Source organism: Haliaeetus albicilla, chromosome 1, assembly GCF_947461875.1.
Source record: "Haliaeetus albicilla chromosome 1, bHalAlb1.1, whole genome shotgun sequence".
Classification (NCBI taxonomy): domain Eukaryota; kingdom Metazoa; phylum Chordata; class Aves; order Accipitriformes; family Accipitridae; genus Haliaeetus; species Haliaeetus albicilla.
The window spans coordinates 26,642,938-26,664,214 of NC_091483.1; the positions used below are offsets into that span (position 1 = coordinate 26,642,938).

Sequence of the window (21,277 nt, forward strand, 5' to 3'; positions counted from 1 at the left end):
AATTGTCCTGTGTAAAGCAAATTATAGTTCAGGTTATAAACTATATCTAACAACTGTTTCAAACTATACTCTTAGTGTGCCACAATAAGAAGGCTAAAAAACCATTATTCCTTCTGTTAACATAAATTTCACCGAAGCAGCATCATTGAGAAAACTGCCAGACATCTGGTTTAATGCCAATTTGTCTGTGAGCAGTTAATGTAACTTCTGAGACTTTTTTTTTCCTTATCTGCCAGAAGGCAACAGGGGTATTTACCTACTCCATTCCTGGGACTAATTATCCGTTCTACTTCACTAGTATTAGGCTGTTGTGGCTCCCCTGTTTTCCATTAAGCTGAAACTAGGGTAACAAATTGGAGCAAGGTAACTTGGAGCTCTGTAACTAGAAGAGGTTAGGAAAGAACTCGGATTGTACCGGCTGCCAACTTCGTCTGAGGCATTGGGACACTCAGACTTGAGATGTGCCTCCTTTCAGAGTTCACAGGAGCGTCCTTTTGGCTGTGGATGACCCTCCAGGGCCAAGCTATGCCTTTGATGTTCGGCTCCTGAGGTTCCCTGAGGAATGCAGAACAGCTGTGACACTCAAGAGAGAGTGCCACATACCTGCTCCCAAGACAAGGATGTTGTCATTCCTGTCTTAAGAGCTAGGCAGCACGTGGCTTCACTCACCACCAGTTGGTTTGCATCTTGCCCCTTTTTAGTAATGCCAGAGGAATGGTGAGGAAGGAAGTCTCTGTACATCCTGTTCCTTTTTCTACAGCCCTGTCCTGTGCCTGAGAAAACGTCGTGTAGTCGTTTTATCTCAAACTGCAGCTGTCACGCAAAAGTGCTGCAATACCTAACACTTGAGTTAGACCAATGTGATGGAAAACAACTCATTAAAAATATTTCATCCAGTCCTAATAAATACCACAGAAGTGGCTTGAACCACTTACCTGTGTCACATAACTGCAGCGGGTATAAGATTTGAAGAGAAACATAAGGCAGACAGAAGATTTTTGCTGTGAGAATCAGCTTGGTTTTGTGGAGGACCAGCCCATCTTGAGGTTAACTGGATGCCTACCACCACTTTCAGTGAGAGTAATAGGTTTGCCTTCAGGAGGGATATTTTGTGATGGTCAGATGGTGATCACTCATCAGAACTCGTAACTGAGTTGTGTGGAAAAGATATTTGCTTCACTGAAAATTCATCTAATACTAGGACCAAAATAGGGAAGTGCTGGCTTTTTCCAGTTTTGTTCATTTTGAGTGCAGTGTCAGGTAGAATTCACTGTGAAAATAGAGAGGTCATTATAGAAAATAATACTTTTATAGTGATCCGTTTGTGCTAGTTCTTAAACATTAGATTTTTATTATTTTAATACAAAGTTTGAATCGTTACATAATGTATTCAAATTAAAACTCTTTGCTGAATGATTGCCTAAGTGAAAAGAAATTCCTGGATCCTTGTCTTGTTGTGGTGCACTGTTTTAGTTAGCAGATTTGCTGATGGAGAAAGCAGCAGTTATGATAAAAGGGATTATATAAAAGAGCTCCTGCTGAGAGTCCATGGCACCTTACAGGGTGATACCAAACACTGTATTCCCCAGGGCAGGTACAATAATTAGCTGCAGGACTGGCACTTGGTCTGAGGGATTAATTAGAACTGGAGGTGGTGTTGGGGGGAGCTAAAGCAGCCATAAAGAGTGTCAGGATCACTCTGGCCTGAAGCCTGTGTGATTTGATGTGAAATAGCAGCAGCTGGCTGTAACCTTAGGAAGTGCAAGTGAACAGCAGGTGGTAATTCCTGTCTCATTTACCATGTCTTCACAGGAACATGTAAGCTTGTGCAGCTTGGGTTTATTGGCAGGTCAGAAGGAAAATCCTAAGGAGGACTGTGACATTTACTATACTAAGCAAATGCAACAGTCAAAATGGGCTGTATGTAGCACAGTGTAAGACCAGTAATACTGTTGCTTAATGTTATTATACTTGCCATACGACAAGGTTATGATGACCTTATAAGATTGACCTCGTGTAGAGCAATGCACAAAGCTGAATGTACTGTGAAAAAATCTAGGACTGCTAGTGGGAATTACATCTTTGAAGGCTGTGATGGATGTAACAGGAGAACTATTTCATCTAAGTAAAAAATCAGACAGAGGGAATGATATGATGTTCTGGCATCCTTCGGTTTTCTAAGTAGCCATTGTATGGGGACGAGTAGGCTTTATCTACGTTTCCAGGCAGGTAAGCAGGACACTACATTACGTGGTCACATGCCTGTTAGCCTCCACCAAGCATCATGTTTTGTTTGGCATTTGGGCAAAAATTGCAGCGAGGCATGCAACAAATGTGCAAATTTAGAAATTGTAACCAGCTAGTGTTTCAGGGTGAGCTTGAGTTGCTGTCAGCAGAGGAATTTAGTGGGCCAGTGGTCGCTGTTGATCACTGTAGTGTTTTGTATTCTGTGAGGGCCCCCCAGGGTGTAGAACAAGAGCCCTTCCTATGTGCAGTTCAAGAATCAAACCAAATAAAGAGAAAATTGAGTAACTTTGAATCCATCATTGAGAACAGCTTTAGATAGAGAAAAAATAAAACAGATCTAGGGGATATTTGCAGCTATATTTATAGCAGAGTGACAGGAAAGGAAGAGAACTCATTTTGTGGGAAGGATAGCTCTTTTTATGCCTTTTTAGAAGCTCATTGTGTGCCAACATTATCTTCCATGGATGCCAGAAGATGCAATGCCTTCTAAAGCCTCCCACGCATGCGAAAACTATGCACCCATTATAGTTTCTTTGCTGGGTTCCATTTAATATTCCTGTGTTTCTGGCTCTCTCCAAATACACATGTTGCATATGGGGAGATGATCCAGGTCCAAGCTGGCACTGCATGTCTCTGACCATTAGGTCTGAGATTATGCCTGCTTTGGGCAAAGGAAAGAAAGCTTCGTCCTACTTGGGAACAAGCCGAAAGAAGTTACTAAGCTGCTGATGGAAGAATGGGGTTGTCCCCTTGTCTCATGTGTTGTTTATATAGGCAGAAAACTGCAGTACTGATATCTACTCTTGAACTTGTCTGTGTGGTGTTGGGAAGCATTGAGAATGCTGGGGCTGGACTGTGAAGTGTGCTATGTAAAAGTTTTTGTGTGGACCTAGACAGAACTTTCAAAATTCTTTCATTTCTTCTCAAGAAAAAAAAAACAATTTCATGGCAAACCACCATAGTTTCCAATTAAACTCCTTTCTTAATTAATTCTCAGCTCTCCTTCATGTTCAAGATGAAGTAAATCAAACCTAATACAAGTTTTGAGTTTCCACTTCTTAAAATGTCAAATCTCAAATTTTAGACATAACTGAAAATTACTGTGCTGTAATCCTAAAGGCTGATGAGTAAAAATTAAGTTGTTAAAAGATTTTCTGTTTATCCCCTTTTTTAATAAATGAGATTTAAAGTTTATTGCTTGCTACTCAGATTTTAGTTCTTTTTAGGTTTCTTGTTTGTACTCATTTCCATTACACGGGTATTGTAGTTTTATCTAGAAGAGGAATGGACCATGTGCACAGCAGGGCTAATGAGTCACAGATGTAAAGATTCTGGCATGTTACCATCTAATAACTTTTTTAACTTATATTCCATAATAAGATAAATGCAAATTTGATACATCTGTTTTCTAAATGATGTATCATTCCAGTCTTAGCAGTGTCTCAGGAGTGAGTTTCTTTAAATGTTTGGAGCTTTAGCCTTTTTTGGTTTTGTTTTCTTTTTATTTGTTTCTAAAGAGGAGATTTCAGGTCACTGAGCAATGCAGTTAGCCTCACCACAGTTTGTAAGAACAAAGTGGAAAGGCTGGTAAAAATGCCACTGGCTTTATGGGATCCACTTAAAGGGTCTCAGCTTCCTCATCTGATGGCTGTGTATGAGGAATAAAGCTGCTGAACGCAACTCGAAGGTGCTAGTGAAGGACACGCATGCATCAGAAAGTTACTCTGCCTTTTTTTGTAGAGACTGGTGCGGTCTTTGTGATCCAGAGGATCTCTGATGTGATTGCATGTGGAGATGAACAGAGCAAATATTTGCCGTGTTAAAAGAATCTGCTGCAGCTGAGAGACCTGGCAGGCTGCTGTTGCCTGTTGGTGCTTTGCACCAGGCCAGCTGGGCTGCAAAGGGCTTGTGCACTGTGGCAGCGTGGGTTGCCCCAGCAGAGCCTTCATGCAGGACTTCTCGGAAGCCACCTTGTCTGGCAGCCAGAGCCAGGTGCAGCCTTTGCTTTTGGAGGTGCCAAGCTGAAACCCTGCAGCCATACACTCCAGGCCTTACAGAGGGGCTGTGCCACCAGCTCCACCTCATAGAGGTGACAAGCGTGCGCGCATGCACGTAGGGAGCTTAGTGCTACCAGGCTACGTTTTGTTCTGTGTTCCTCAGCCTGATGTGTCTCAGCCATTGAACAAGCCTCTGCTTCAGACTGTGCTGTGCTAAGGGCAAGGAGAGGACTTTGGCATTTCTTTCTTTAGGAGTTCACTGCTCAGCTGCGTATGGTTTCAGCTTTATTAGAAGGTCTAATTCACACCCTACAAGGCAGCACAAGAAAGGTGTTGAACTGAGAGCAAAATTCACCCCTTGTATTGTCACAGCAGGCCACGATCACCACATTCTTCTTTTTTGTACCAGTACAGTACAAGCTCTGCACATGTTGGTAGAGTAGGATATGAGAAACCATATGCAGCATACAGCGCTTGAGGGAAAAAATTTTGCCCTGGATATGAAAATGCTGCTATGTATGTCTTGAAAATGTTGACCGTGGCCATTCCAGAATACCCAAGACCTAGCAGTAGATTGTTGTTCAGTGTTTATAATTGTGTATGTACTACCAGTTTATGTGCTGAATGTCATATGTTAAACAGAACGTGAGGAGCAGGATGTTAATTATACAAAGTGCTTCAAAATCCACCGTCACTGCTGTCAAATTCTGCAACAATCCAGAGTCAAAACCTTCTATGTAGCTCTCTAGAAGTGCTGTAGCACATTTTAATTTAAAATGGCTCAGTCATCTGCTGGCTGATAGTCTAACAACTGTCAGAAGATCATAACAATTTATTGTAATTTTAAGAAAAGTCACCTCTGTGGGACTGCTCCTTCTAAAATCTCTTGATATTCTTGTTGTAAAGTAACCACCTGTATCTGCACTGTAGTGCAAACCTAACTCTGTTTCCCATATGACAGAGAGGCTGTTTCCTGTCAGTAGGCAAATGTGGGGTATACTAAACATAGTGTTCGTTTTGTTTGTCTGTTAGCAAATTGTCTCTGTGATGTTTGTGTTGTGCTGTTTTGGTACCATGTTATGCTGTGTCCCTAGGGTCTGCCAGGCTTCCCCACAGTCGCTGCTCTGCACAGTAATCAGATCCTCACCGTCAAGGTTTGTGGCTGACACGTACCTGTTCAGTCAGGTCTCTCTGTATCAGCATAAAAGTGCACATGAAAAATTGTTTTTACCGTTGAATACCAATGAATCCTTATGGTGGACCTAAGTCAACCCTCACTGCCTTTGCATTGGTATAAGTACTCCTGATGCAGAGCATGGGATCAAATCCGTAACGGTGTATAGTGTTAGCCCTGGAAACACCCACATTCCCCGTGATCTTGGTCAGTATTTTATTTTCAGATCAGATTTTTCTGTAGTTCTGCTTCCCTGAGGCATACAGAAGTGTTGAAAATGTCAGTGAACTCTATACTGGTTACATGTAGAGTCAGCTATTTGTGTGAGATATCAGAGGTTTAATCTGTACATACAGATTTTTTCAAAGCGCATTTGCAAATTAAGCAGGAAGGATTGAAGCAATCTGGTCAAGCTGGAACTCCAGTCCTTATAAAAATGACACCATTCTTCATGGCACAATATGCTGGTTAGAAAATCTGACTGAAAGTTGAACTGGTGCTTTGTCTCTAGAAGCTTTGCTGAAAGAACAGCATATAAAAATACTGATTTTTAGAGCCCAGGTAGTGAAAAAATTAATACACGTAAAGAATTCTCACAGGAAATCTGGGGATACAAAAGTTACACAGTTAACTCATTGTATATGATTAAATTATAAAGCAGTCTGTCCTGTACATTAGAGGTAAATTTCCTCAAAAGAAAATGCACAGTTTCTGTCAGGCAGAAGCACCGGTTTATATTATTTTAGCTATTACAAATCTAATGAATATGTCTTTATTTCTTTCTCGGGCCTTCTGATGTCTATTCTTCAATTCTCTCATCTCTGATCTTCAACCTTTGACCTCACCTGCCTGATCAGATGGTGTTTCCTAAAATCAATCATGGGTTTCTCTCTGCTGATCAGCAGCTCATTAAACGCCGCCTCATTAAGGTAGTGCTTCATCTCACTGGAGTCTGGTTCTTCTTTACATTCAATTTACTCTTTGCTGTACCTTTTTGTCAGATGCCTTCTTATAGCAGGTTGTTCATTTGAAAATGTTTTGGAATGAAGAAACTGTTAATGATATTAACAATTAAAAGGCTATGGGTAGCTTTGCTAAACGATCCACTTTTAAGATGCAGTCAGCTTTTTTTAGCGGTTTGCAGTGGTGTGCTGGAACTTAAATAACTTGAGCACCATTTTTTGATGTCTTTTTTTTAAGGGGGAAGGTAATATGTTTTGGCAACTCTCTTGAAAATTGGCTTTTACAACTTAATAGGAAAAAATCAATAGAAGACTTAGCTAATTGTCACTATAAAACAGCTCCCCAAAACAGATGAAATATTATCTACAACTTTGTGGAAAAGCAGTTATTTTCCATGCTCATTTTTGAAATCTATCCATGCATCATTGATGGGCTTGGAAAATTGCCATGCAAACTGCATATTCTCACATGTGACTTTTCTTTTTTACCTCAGCTTTGTTATGATTTTGCCAATTGCGAAGCAAACAGCTGCTTATTGAAAACAGTTACTTGCTCTGGGGAGCTAGATGAGTAAAATATTGCAAGGCTGCCCCAAATTTTGGCATATGTTCTGTGGTAGGACAAGTAGTTTAGAATTTGAACCTTCTGCTCTGTGGCTGATTGCACTGGACAGATACAACCCCCTCGTCTTCAAAGCAAAGTGCAGTCTCTGCCATAAGCAGTGAAGAAGCCACTGTCCAGCTCATGGCAGCTTCTTCCAGCCTGTCTTGCGCTCTTTCTGGGTAGATCAATGTCTTTTTGTGTGGTTGATGCCTCTAAAGCAAACTTGTGATGAGTTTTTTGTCGGTTTAGGGGGATCAAGGACAAGCTGGACCCCCTGGGCCTCCAGGGCCACCAGGACCCAGAGGTCCCCCAGGAGATACTGGCAAAGATGGTCCTCGTGGGATGCCTGGCATACCGGTAAGTTAGTCTGTTGCTGTCATGGTGTCCAAATTCCTCTCAAGTGTATGCCAGCTCAGTTTCAAAGATGTTTTCTGAGGTAAGGTTGGCAAGAAAGATATGTGGAAGCTGAACCGCGGGCAGATTTCACGGTGTACCTGGAGTCCCACACACAAAGAGCAAGTTCATAGCAAGGCCAAGAGTAACACCTGGGTTCCTTGCCTCCCAACCCTGACAGCTTCCCTGCACATTCTAAGGTTTCTCAGTTGCTCACTGATGTTTAATAGCTGCGTGAGGAGGGTCTGCCCCTCCACAAGGAGTAAATGTTTCTACTCATACTTCAAGATAAAGCTGAACTTGAGATGCTGGAACATGAATGGGCTTGACTTCTCGCTTCCTAATCATTTAGCCTCAAAAATAATGGAATCAACATAATAAACTGCTAAATGCTGCCCAATGTATGATGAAGTTTGGAGACAGATTCTGCCATCTTACACAAGTAGGACAGTACCATTTTCTTTGGTTCATCCCCCATATTTCATTAGAACAACCACCAAAATCCAGTGTATTGCTTATTGTCTGTTTTAGAGACAGGATTAGAGCCACCGCCTGTGGCACTTTGTGACCTGATGATTAAATATGAGTATGGTTTTGGTTTTATATTTTGTAGCCTCCTTAATTTTCATTCTTTCGAAAGAAGTACCTCTCTTTTCATCATGAATGCCACTGTGTTATCAGTGTGGAAATGGAATCACAACACAGGAAAGAGAGGTGACAACTGAAATGCCACATGTACAGATGCGTGCGTGCACGCACACCCACACACACCCCATGATAAGTAAAGATCACGGCCAAGAAGACACATAGGGAACTAGCAAGGTGAGGACCAGCACTGGAAACAGAAACAGCTTTTTTGAAGAAAAAGCATAGCTCATTATGTGGGGCCAGGACAGGAAGGCATAAAATTTCCCTGTAGGGCCTTGTTAGGTAAAACCAAGAAAGAAAATATCTACACTCCTATTCTGGCCCTATTCAGGTTGCCTTGTCTGAAATTGTACTAACTGTACAAATATAATATAACATGATGATAATAGTAAGACTCTGCTATAATTTCCTGTGAAAATCCAGCAAGACTTGCCAATTAAGACCTGTAGTACTCTAGGGTTGCTGCTGCTGTTGTTGTTTTGGTTTGGCTTGGTTTTTTACCATCATTGCCCTTCTAAGTTCTAGCTCAAGGTTATGAAATGACATTAAAAGTTTGTTGCTTCCATTGTGATGCTTTACTTTGACCACCTACTCATTTCTTGTTAGTCCTGCAGCACATCAGGCTTTGGGCCTCATCTGGGCCTCCCTTGTGTTCTTTTAATGCGGGAAAATTGACTGCGGTCAGCAGAGTTGCTTCTGGTTTGATGTAGTGAGGGTGAGACTGAAACCAGAACCCATTTCTGACTGCAGTGATACCATTTTTATAATTCGCATACAAGAGGCTAGCAGAATCAGCTGGTGTTGCTGATTACAACGTGACTGTGTGTTGCTTGGGGTTTTGTGCTTTTTACCAAAGGGAACATTAGTGTTTCTCATAACAGGAAAGTAATGCATTTTATGCAATGAGGTCATTCCATTTTATAATAGTTCTGTAGTGATTTTTACTTTAGATGGCAAGAGAGAGTTTCTTTTTATAGTTTTTTAAGCTGTGGCTATCTTAAACCCTATAGCATTATGGAAAATCTGTTCATAATACTGCTTTAGAATCGGTTACAAACAAGCACTCGGATAGAAACCATCCAGATTGCTGACTGTTGTTACCATCCTGCTCGTTGCTACTGTCCTGTACCCTCAGGTTAATGTTGCTGATTCTCAAAAGGCTTGTTCCTGCATGGCTATGTGATATACAGTCAAGCAGGAGAGCCGTAAAGGGAAAACTTAGCCGAGAGGTAGTGACAGCTTTGTATTTTTAAAAGGCGTGCATGAACCTCTGAGCTAAAGAGATGAACAACAAAACAATAGCCACACTGCGTTCTGAGCAGGGATGTTGCAGTACCACACAGCTATAGAAGGATGTGCTTACAGTGGCCAACCACCATTAGAAGGCAGTCATTTCCTCTTTTGCAGTGCTAGGCAAAGCAGGGGCTTCTCTCCCAGCCTGTCCCTCCCAAGCAAGGAGCTTTACAATCACCAGAGCTATAAGATGATGTTTTGGCCCTTGCTTTCCTCCATGCCTATACATTTGCTGTGTATCCTGAGAAAGTCGGGCAGCCAAGGCAGCAAGGCACAGGGAGCAACTCCAACAGCCACCATTACTTCTCTTCCACAGTGTAGCAGGGTTGAGGAGCAGCCTGTGTACCCACACGTCTCCATCTGTGCCCACACGTCTCCATCTGTGCCCACACGTCTCCGTCTGTGTCATCACCACCTTGCATCCCAGAAGCGTGCATCCTGTTACAGATACTTCAAGTTTCTAGAGATGTGAATGTATTAGTTTCTCGGGCATGAAATCTTTAGAGCTGAAGAGGTAGGAGTGTTAGGGAGATGCTGTTGGGCCTATCGCCAGCAGAGAGAGCACCAAGGAAGAGTAGGGGTGTAAGAAGGGGTCGTGCAGCCTTTTGCTAAGACTTTCTTTGCATGTCAACTGAAGAACCTGTTGGAAACAGAACATACTTGCCTTCCTACAGAGTGATACCTGGAATAGGTGACTTCCCTTTGCACTGCACAGACACCAGCACAAAGACTTTGAAACATTAACGCCTCCAAAAAGAAGTAAAAGAAGAGCAAGGGGTTTTGCTGGTAATAAGACGATACAATATGATACAAACTCTTGAAATTATTTCACAATTATTTCCCAACATTTATGGGGATATCTTGATGCTCACTTCAGGCTGTGTGATTGCTGTATACCTAAGTTAGCAAAGCTTCAGAGTGAGCTGAAAAGTCCAACAAGCTGTCAAAAACCTGTGCTTGTGTGGTTTCTCCTTCCTGGGTATCTCAGTGTGTTTGCAGATGCTACGTGTTTGCTTCTGAATGCTATGCACACATACCCAGAGAAGCAATTCTGATTCTTTTCGGTTACCAAGAACAGCATCAGAACAGTTCTCATCAGTTTTTTGACAGGTTTTCTTTTATGACAAAGATCATGCAGCTGTGCTGATACAACAGCATGTGGAATGCCCTATGCTCTGCTGGGTTTACAAGGGAGTGATCTATAAACCAGATCACTGAAATTATAGGAACTCTGTTTTTTTGGATGGGTATTTTTAGCCCATATTGTACGACTGACATGTTTTACTGTCTCTACAGACTGTTGTATGTGTTCAAATGGGAAGAAAGGGGAGAAGATAGATTCTGAGTTTAGGTAGAGCTGTGCCCACAGGAAGAGAATACATTGGAAAAATGATGGGTTATTGTTTTGAAAGCCAACCCAGGTATTTAACAGCTGAGTAATTATTGCATGGCTTCAAAATACCAGTATTTATGGGTTTATGGAACACGATAATTTGCAACGGTAAGTTATGCCTGCTGACTGAGGTGATGACACAGAGCAGTAATTTTGGAATATGTAAACAGTGGGATTCAGCACATATGTGAAAATAACCTTTCTCTGTGTCCTTTAGCACCACTGACTGGAATGGAATATTATGTTTGGAACCAAGGGATAGAGTTAGGACACCAACACTTAACTGTTGCCTCAAGAACTATACCATTACATGATTGTGAAATAGTACTTTGCCTCTTGAAATGTCTGAGATTTGGCCTACTACTTTAAAAAGCAAAAAAATAATATATTTAATGTGCAGTCCGTTGCCATACCTGTTTAAGAATGGAATTTTTAAGGTACTTTATTATTAGGTAGAAAACAGAATTCAAGACTTGTTACTGAAATTATTCACTCCTTTTTTTTATTTTAAGGGTGAACCAGGAAAACCAGGAGAACAAGGATTGACAGTAAGTGCTTTTCTCTTCCAGTTTGCTAAGAAACTGTAACAGATACATGACATACACTTTTTAAAATGTGAAATTCCAAAAAGCTTTATAGGTCTGTATTTCTTAACCTTCCTTTGTCACAGACATTTGTGAAGAACACATGAGAAAAACATCCTCTTTTTACATACAGTCGCCTGTCACATAAGGCCAACTTCTTCTTTAAGCTTGCAGAAGTAGAGGGAAATAAAACAGCTAAGGGCACAGCAAAGCAAAGAACAGCCAAGCCAGGTGTCCCCAGTTCGTAGCCCCCACTTATCACTGTCTCTGAAGTTGAGCTGTTTCTACCTTGAGACTGTTGAGCAGCACAAGAACCATCTACTTGCTTTAAGGGCCAAAATCCCAGCTGTCTCTGTGGCAATAGCTCTGGCCCTTTGCCTGATGGAACAGTGAAGACACAGCACAGCATACCGAAGCTCTCAGAATATTCTCCTCTCCTGAGGTTTTGGTTTTTTCCTGTGTGTGAGAATGTAACAGCCAAATGAATGCATTTTTTACAAATATTCGGATATGGGAGTAGATGTTTTCTGTTGCATCAGGAACTAATTAACCCTATTCATTTGGAAGCAAATTGAAGCTCCACTGGTTGTAAATCAGCTTCAGCCACAGGGTAAGGCATCAGAAGTTTCTGCCTGTCACATATTCCCAGAACTGTGAAACATGCGGTGGTTTTTTATCCCTTAAGATCTCCCTAAACACTCATGGTCATTCTTATTTTTATGAGAGATGACAGAATTGTAGCCTGTGGCATGTGGTTTTGATTCCTGAATGCTTCTGAGAAGGAAGATTATATGCCTAGCAATCAGTGCAGATATGATTGCTATCTGTTTGAATTTATGAAGTTTTAAAGAGGTGTGTGATATTTTACCTTGACAAATTGCAAAACATTTTGAATTGACAAAATCCAATATCTTTTGGAAGAAAAAACTAAGATCTGAGACTTGGAAATACCTGCTGTGATCAAGCAGTTAAAGTCCTGTACTTTTTCGTTTTGAGATAATGATTTAACAAAACCAAAATCAAAGCCTCCCAAAGGTACCACCTAGTGTTCAAGCATGCTTCCAGGCTCTTTTTTGTTCTGTCCTTTTGGTTTCTGAGCACCTGTTAATAATAGGTGCAATAGCTGGGAAGGGAGAGGTTTTTGTTTGTTTTGTTTTATTTGGAATATTCTCCTATTTGACCTCTGGACAAAGCTCACTCAGATTCTGCAACAGTGTCTTCTTTCTATTCAAGACCAGATCTTCAGGGTCACAGAATCCCTGAAGGCTTTTAAAGCAAAACATAGTCCGTCACCTTTTAGTCTCCGTGTTTAGAAGAGTGCCACTGGTCTAAAGTAACCATCTGTGTGTGTAAGAACTAAAGAACTGCTACTGATCTGTTTCTCTAAATGCAGGTGTGTTTAAATGGGGAGAAAAGGTGTTTTAAAAATCGAATCAGCAAGCTTGAGTTACAGAAAGAGCCCAGATTACATGAATTTCCAACTCCAAATGCCTGCTCTAAAAGTCAGTCTGATGGCTTAAATGTTAGATTGTGTATAGATCAAGTAAAGAACATAAGAGTATCAGGGAGGTAATTAATTTCTTTTTATCCTTCTTGGTGCTTCTGACATACTTTTTATGCCAGTACAGACTTCCAGACTCTCTTCACTGTGGAAAGTGCTACAATTATTCAGGTGCTTTCTAGCTGCTCCTGACACCTTCCATCATGCATTTCTGCACTTAGATATCTCTCTATTTCCATATTGGAAATTGAGACACTACTGCAGAAATGGCTGATTTCCCCACAAGTATGCTGTAAAACTGTGTTGCCAGAGAAAACAGGTATAGTTTGCTGTGGAGAACACAGGCCTCTGCCTACCTGAGATACTTTTTCTGGATTATCCACGTATTAGCTTTTCAAAGTAAATGAAAATGGAGACCTCTGCCTGGAGGAGCTTCTAGGTTAATTCTGCAGGAATTCTTTTATAAGGACTTGCCTCTGTTTCACACCAAGAGTCTGAAGCCTGAATTAGCTTCCTGGTTTTTTCTTCCTGATGAAAATGAAACTGTGAAGTCAGTGGGTCCCATAAGGAACTACCAGTCCTGGTCTTCCAGAGGTCCACTTGTTGGGGTGTACAGTGGTTTCCTACTTCCCCACATGTCCAAGGCCCTTTCCAGTAAGAAGCAAGTACTGTGGCATGTACTCTGGTTCTTTGTCCAGGATGGAGGCAGGACAGAGCCAAGGAGAGCACCAGATGCTGTGAAACAATCCCTACAGTCTGGATGTACTTGCTGAAGGTTGTGGAAGCTGAAGGCTGTTCGTAGCCTATAGGATCACACCCTCAGCAGCTTTAAGTGCCATGGTGCTGTTCAAGTTAAGAAGAGCTGCAAGCCCGATTATAATAAAGGGGATAGAAGCTTTTCTCTTTCAAAAGCATTTTTAACACCTGTATTTGGTAACATGCCTTGGTATTTCTAGATGAAGGTACAGGTTGTTGATAGAGCTGGTAAACTCAGTTTTAACCTGTGAATCAACAATGTCACAGCTTGAAATTACTTAGTTTTCTATTTTCTCTTCTTACAAGAAGTGGAATAAATTTCTTGAAGAGCACAAGATAGTAGATAATGACATAACAGTGCTTCCTAGCTTGTGTCTCAGAATGTACCAGAAGCCTACTACACATGTTGAGTAACTTGTGACCTACTCAAATAATGTGTGCCCTGATTCACAAAAAGTTGAAATAATTTGAATGCATTTGGAGTTCTGGGAATGTTCATGTTCTCTTTTCAGTGAAGTTGGAAATCCAGTAGCTCTAGTGAAGAAGTGGCAATTTACTCCAACTGCGAATCTGCTGCCATGTTCTCCTTAATTTGTAATGAAGTTCAGTGTCAATAAAGAAAAAGAAAATCATGTTTCAGATGATGTTGAGAGAGGGGGCAGTAATAACCTTTTTGCCTCTCAGGCAGGGGAGGTCTGCTTGGACCATATACAGAGAATGACATTTAAGTTCTCTGGCATGAGTTCTGATTTGACACGAGAGAGCTTAGCCTGTCTTAGGTACACAAGGGAAATTTGCCTTGAAGACAGGGAATGGCTTCTCTTTTTCCCAATTTCCAATGTAAGTATGTGTGGGTTGGGGCAGAGTCGTGGGAGGAGAAGCTTAGGAAAGCTAGTTGTTGCTTACAGGGGTCTCTCATCCCCTGTTGAAAATCTTTCCAGATTGTTGGAGTGCCAGTGTGCTTCTATTGCTCTTCTATCCTTGCAGTTCAGATGTTTGGGAGAGCTGTTTGCAAGGGTTTTTTGGCTCTGTATGTTGCTGTGTCAGGAAGAATCTGTTTTTGAGCCAAGAGAGTTCAGTTTCTTTTCAGGTAAGAATGGAGGCTTAGGTTTAAGTTAGAAAGGTGTGACTGTATGCATCTTTAATGTTAGAAGGAAATGTAAGAATGACTAGTTAGTGGTAATTTGTGTCTGGTTTCCATGGCACTTGAAAGCCCTGCAGATCTACTTTCTACAAGAGTTGAAGGTATCATTCCTCTGTGCAGAAAGGATTAAGAGAAGTCAGAGGGAGGCCAAGCAGTGGGGCGACCAAAGGGATTAAGTTTTGAAATGTTATGTGGAACTAGCAAAATGTACGCTATGCAAGAGGGAAGGCCAGTAGTTTCCTTAGCTTTTCAACCTTTTCAGTAAAGTTGTGTACTGCCTCTCATATTTCATCTTTCTTCCCATGTCATTTGTCTGCTCTTCCTGGTGATAAGGACTCTTAAATACCACACAAGAGTTTTTCTGTTTTATCTTCTCACTTTCAGAATGAATTATAAATGAATTTGTGATTCTTTTCTACCCGAGGGCTAGGATTTCTGCTTGCAGACTATTCATGAGAACTTAAAGTGAGTCAGTGATGAGCAATCTCAAAGACTGACACTGATAGATTGACATTTTCAGATTCATGAGCTGCAATAGGATAGAAGCTGTACATGGGCTGTTTTTGTTTCTAATTTCCATGTGGAGAGTGTTTCGTGCTTTTATGTTTAAAATACTTTAAACTAGTGCATAGTAATAAAAATTTGGAAGATCAAAATTTACAATGTTTTCAGCTCCTTGGAAAAGAAGTAAATTTAAACATGTTCAGTGTGTGAATCAACCACTTCTTGCCACTGAAAAAAACCCGTATATTATTTTATCCCCCCAAATTGGCTTTAAAGACAGATAAGTAATTTTACAGATGTTTTGCATAAACAGAACACTCCAGAATAACCAGAGAATTCAGGTAAAGGTGTCTCTTTGCAAAAGAAATCTATACTATAATGATTAACCCAAATGCAAAATCCCTCTGTTTTAAGATGTATTGTCTTCCAAACTAGTAGTTTTGTGCTTATACAGTCTTGCTGGGCATCTGTTCAAGAAAGTAAGACCTAATGTTACTGCTTTTACTAGTTATTCAGAATAAGAAGGATGTTCTTCCAAAGGATATTGCCTTTTTTGTGAAAGACAGTGGAAAAGTGTAACCTTGCAGTTAAGTCTGCAAAATGTCACATCTTTAAAATGAATTAATATCCATTTTTCATCTTATGTTAAAATGAACAAAATGAACTCACAGGGACCAGGCAGAACTGACTGGGAACCGCTGCTGGCTTCAATTCAGTCTTTCAGGCCAACGGTCAAGGCCAGATCCTCAGCTGGTGTGAATCTTCATAGCTCCTCTGGGAAACTACTAATTGTGATTTTGTTTTCAATGGCCAGAGTTCTGCAGCAGCCTTCTTTGTTTCATTCTGGTAGCACGTTCATAGTAAATTTTATAAGGTGTTGTTCTTAAGCTGTTTGGCTGCAAAAGTTTACTAAGAACTAGCAGATGAAGTGGAAATTCTCAGCCTGTGCCTCTCACAGCAACTGTTCTTTTTTCCCTAATACAATTTCATTGGCCTTAACTTGCAGGAAATCTCAGGAACAATAGTCTTCGGCATTGTAACCTCTGTACTTCAGTAATGGTTGCCACAACAATGACTAAGAGAATGATGATAAGAAGCTCTGCCTGAGCACTAATTAATAGTTATTGCCACTCTTTTTATCAATTAAGGTAGATAGCATGGGAAGGGGACACTGCTTAATCAGAAGTTAGATGAATTTCCCGTCATAGTTAATCTGTTTTCTTAGCTGGTCGTTCTTTTATCTAGGTGATTCATCAATACTAAAGCATTGCAGATTTCAATACTAGTACTCTAGAAATTGCAGTCTTTATGAAACACTCCTCAACCACACAGGAACAGGTTTCCAGAATTACACTGTGTGCCAGTTACACACAGAAAATGGGATCAGCAGGTAGAACACAGGCTCCACTGAAATGCAGATGAATACCTTGTATGAAACCTGTGCTTTCCTCTTCAGGTACATCTGCTAGTTCAGGTTTTCTTCTTAAGTTCTTTATGAAGTTAGACTGGTAAGAAACTGGTTTGCGGGAGTAAGGAAGTGATCGCGCCCCTGTACTCAGCACTGGTGAGGCCACACCTCGAGTACTGTGTTCAGTTTTGGGCCTCTCACTACAGGAAAGACATTGAGTGCTGGAGTGTGTCCAGAGAAGGGCAACGAAGCTGGTGAAGGACCTGGAGCACAAGTCCTATGAGGCGGCTGAGGGAGCTGGGGCTGTTTAGTCTAGAGAAAAGGAGGCTGAGGGGAGACCTTATCGCTCTCTACAACTACCTGAAAGGAGGTTGTAGTGAGGTGGGTGCTGGTCTCTTCTGTCAGGTGGCTGGAGATAGGATGAGAGGAAATGACCTCCAGTTGTGGAGGGGAGGTTTAGAATGGATATTAGGCAAGATTTCTTTACTGAAAAGGTTGGCAGGCATTGGAACAGGCTACTCGGGGAAGTGGTGGAGTCACCATCCCTTTAGGTATTTAAAATACACGTAGATATGGCACTTAGGGACATGGTTTAGTGGTGGACTTGGCATTGTCAGGTTTACAGTTGGACTTGATGATCTTAAAGGTCTTTTCCAACCTATATTGTTCTGTGATTCTATTCTAAGTGTTTAACGATTCTTATAGGCACCAAAGGGGAAATATCTGTTCTCAGGGACAGTCTTGGAACTTCTTTTGTCCCACAGAAATATAGATACAGTACCTCCTACAGGCTTTCTAGTTACAAAGAGCTTTCACTTTACATAGGAAGTATGGAATTTTAGAAAAATAGGACTTTGCGGGTGTGGGGGTTGCAAAGCTTTGGAATAAGAGAATTTTTGTATGACAGTGTATTGCACCATTGTGATGTTTTTGCTGTATAACTTTTTCAGTATACAAAAGCATTCACTTTTTCATTATATTTGTGTTAGGCATTTTCATTTGGTGTTTGCGCTCACTGTCCGTAAACTCTGATACCTTGTAAAATAATCATTACTGCTACCCCAGACCTGCAAATTGAAAATGCCCAAACTTTCTATTTCATACATTTTTTAAATGTTAAGCAACTGAGTCACTAGAAGTTGAATACAAAAACACCTTGAGAGGCTTTTGCTAATGTATCACACCCTGAATTACTGTGCTTTGAAACTGCAACTTTAACCTTTACAGGGCAGAATTATTTCTTGTTTTGAAGCTTGCTGAAGCACAATGAACAGAGTAAGCTTAAAAGGAAAATATAATTGTAACATTAGAAGGGAGGTCTAGGAAGAATTCTGGACTCAGAACATTTGTTCTAACTACATTTAGGTCAGTATTTTCGGGGGGGGGGGGTTGTATTTATTCCAGATAGTTATTTGTCAAGGTCCAACTGAAGTGTCCAACTTCATTCAGTCATTTCTGTGATGCCAAGGTTTGACATGATACAAGCTCTGGAGGTCTGTTGATTTCAGAAAACAGTGATTGAATAATGGCATTCATAGTGGAAATATTTTACCTTTTAAAAACAAAATTACACAGACTTTTATGAACATTTGTTTATCCTTGGTTACCCAGTTTTCCAAGTGCTTAAGTAACTATCAACTAATTCTTCATCTCCAGAGAAACAGATAGCAGTTGAATTTCTTTGGAGCAATGCACCTTCTTTTTCCATCTGTTGAGGAGCCATTTGAATGAGAACCTAATTCAGTGAAGCCGTGCAATAGCTTGTCATAGCTGCCTAGCTAGATTACTCTATTGCACATGATGGCAAAGTGTTCTTCTGAAGTGTTCATATCTGAAACAGTGAGAACTATTTTAAATTTTTATTATATTTAGTTATCCTCCTATTCTGGGCAACTCTCACAACCAAAATTTTCAGCCCTCTCAGTCTCTTGCTCAGAGAATGTAGGTAACATAGAAAATAGGCACTTTACAGCAATTCCGGAGTGTTTTACAGTTTTTTGAAGTCTTTTTCTGTTAGTAATTTAATTTCAGGTTTTCAATTTAAGTGGCTGCTGGGAGGCTTCTGTGGGGGAGGGATGGAAGCTGTCAGTGGATGACCTGCTAAGTTTCCAGTGGCTTTGAGCTTCTTTCCCAATGCTAGGGAGCAGTGCTTTAAAGAAAAATTGTTCCTATTCAGCTATGGTTTACAGTCTGAACATTCAAAGGATAAGCAGCACATTATTATGTGTAAATTGTGAAGTGTATCACTTTAGGTAAGCTTTTAATTGCAGTTGGTTTTCTGAGCATACCTTTTCTGAAGGTAGATGTATTGTTAAGAACTGTTCTGGTCATCAAGCGGCATAGTAGCTCAATGGGCATGAGACACCAGAGCCATTACCAGTCAGAGTAAAGGCTTAAGTACCAGAAATGGAAAACTGCTAATTGTATAAAATATTTATTGATAAGTATCTACTGCTTCTTTTCTCTGATTCATTTTAAAGGCACAATAAGAGCAAGACTATGCTTCTATGTAAATATTTTCTTATTCAATAAATCCTCTGGAGGAGCTGGAATGATGGCAATGGTGAGGGGGAAATTCTGGGGAAAGGTCTTCTCCTGGAGACATCTGCAATGTCTTGAATTATATCCATCCCACAGGCTGACAGCTGCAAGCAGCAGGCACAAAGTGCTCAACAGAGCGGCACATTTAACAGTTTACTTTGGGGGACGGTATTAATAAATGAATGATCATTTTACCTTCAAATAGTAACTTTGTATTGAGGGCTCCCAAATGGTAATTTAATATAGCTGAATGTCTTTAGGTTTTATTAGCTTCTTAAGCAGTTAGAAACTGAAGTGGCAATATCCATTCCTCGGACATAAAAGTAGCAGGTATGAGCCATGAAAGTAGTCATCAGTTGTTCTGTATTCAGTCTGGCCTACTGATGGACAGATTTTTCGTAAGACCTGAAATACCCCCAAAATGCAACTGGTTAATACGCAAAAGGTCAACAGATAACTGATGCCTAGGACATAGACGTTTGGAGCCTATTCTGGTAATGGTGATGTAGGAAAGCTCTAGTTTGAGCATTAATTTCTTGGAGTTTTTAAGATGTTAGCCAAATTTACATCTTTCTCACAGAAGAAGGGGAGGATTGCTGGTTCATCACCTGCCATGGCGTCAGGCACTGGAACAAACTTTCTTCCTTCTCTGGAATAAAGGGAAAAAACCTGTTTGTGGAGTATGTTGTTATATCCGTGGTTCCTTACCCAACGGGCCACTCTCACCTACCAACATCCTCTTGATTTGTTTTACCTAGTTTTTTCCCTATCTTCAGCTTTCTTGGAGACTGTTTGCAAGCAGTGCTTAAGAAATAGGCTGACCTTCATTGACCACATTCAGTATTACTGGTGTCCTCAACCTCTAGCAAATCTTAGGGTTAGAATTCAGGCACTTACTGAAAAGAAGACCTGATTTAAACAGGAGGTTTTTTGAAATGCAGTGGGCTGGGGGGATTTTTCTCCAGTCTGAAAAAGCAGATTATCACTCTACTCACTGCTCTGATCATGACCAGTGCTGAGTGCTTGGGTACTTTTGCTTCCTTTTGAAGATAAGGGAGTAAACTTGTCACCCTGCACCTCACAGGTAGCTTTCCATTAACAAAATCTGTCCCTACAGTCAAAACGAGATGCTTACAAGACCCTAGTTCTGCTGAGACAATCAGGCAAAAGTTTCAAGAAGCAACACTAATCTATATGCTTTTGCAAGGCTTGATGCCTCAGACATATGAATCCACATTTAAAACTGCAAGGCTTTCATCCACATCAGTGGATCCAGGACCCAGAACTACCACCAGTGGAGCTTTTTCATGTTAGCAGTTTAAAGTTGCATCCAAGCAATGTTCCAACAAGCCCTGTGTCTACTAATAGTGGAGGAGTCTGCCTAACTTCATGCTACCTTAGGAATAAAATTGGCCCTGCATTTCAAAGCAGCAATCCTTTTGTTTTTCTGAATAATTGCAGTTCTACTATCAATGAATTCTTTTATTCTTTCACGCATCAGAAGGATTTGGATTCTCCGGTTTTGGCTTTTTGTTTTTCACCCTCATGGAGTTAGAATTCCCTTTGCTTGATATAGCACCAGCACCCACAGACTGCACCAGCACCCATAGTAGGAAGATGGGAAAAAAAGTGCATAAGAACTGCAGCAGACATGGTCTGGCTCTTACCAAAACAGACTGCCAAAATGTCAAAGACATGGTTGGCTGATCTATTTCCCTGCTGCCTCCTCTCTCCACTGTAGCCACAAACCACCTGGGTACTTCAGAGACACCAGTTGAGAAATGGGTCCTATTAATATCAATGAGACTTTGACTTCTGTGTGACATTAAGCAGTTAAGCTTTCCTGAATTGAGATATGTCTTCCTGCCTTCACAGGTCATGGGGACAAAATGGTGATTCTTTACTTCCCAAGAGCATTCTTAATGATTCCTGAAGTTAATTCTTAATGATTTTTCTCTTAACTTGCAAGTAATGGCACAGATCATGTGTTGGGTAAAACATAGTCATGTATGCTGATACCTAGAAGGTGAGGAGATTTTAAGGCTTATGCCACTCTCTATCTTAAAAATACTTGTTTGCATAAATATATGCTGCTGAGCAGATATATTACTGTGGACACACGACTGGC

At 40.8% G+C, this 21,277-nt stretch overlaps 1 protein-coding gene across 1 annotated transcript in view; it reads left to right on the forward strand.

The window, feature by feature from the left end:
• COL25A1 (collagen type XXV alpha 1 chain) overlaps positions 1-21,277 on the forward strand; it is a 323,161-nt gene that overhangs the window by 221,788 nt on the left and 80,096 nt on the right. Inside the window, exons 8-10 of the mRNA XM_069782996.1 lie at positions 6,276-6,347; positions 7,234-7,341; positions 11,224-11,259. Coding sequence (XP_069639097.1) covers positions 6,276-6,347; positions 7,234-7,341; positions 11,224-11,259 — 216 coding nt within the window. The remainder of the gene's footprint in view (positions 1-6,275; positions 6,348-7,233; positions 7,342-11,223; positions 11,260-21,277) is intronic.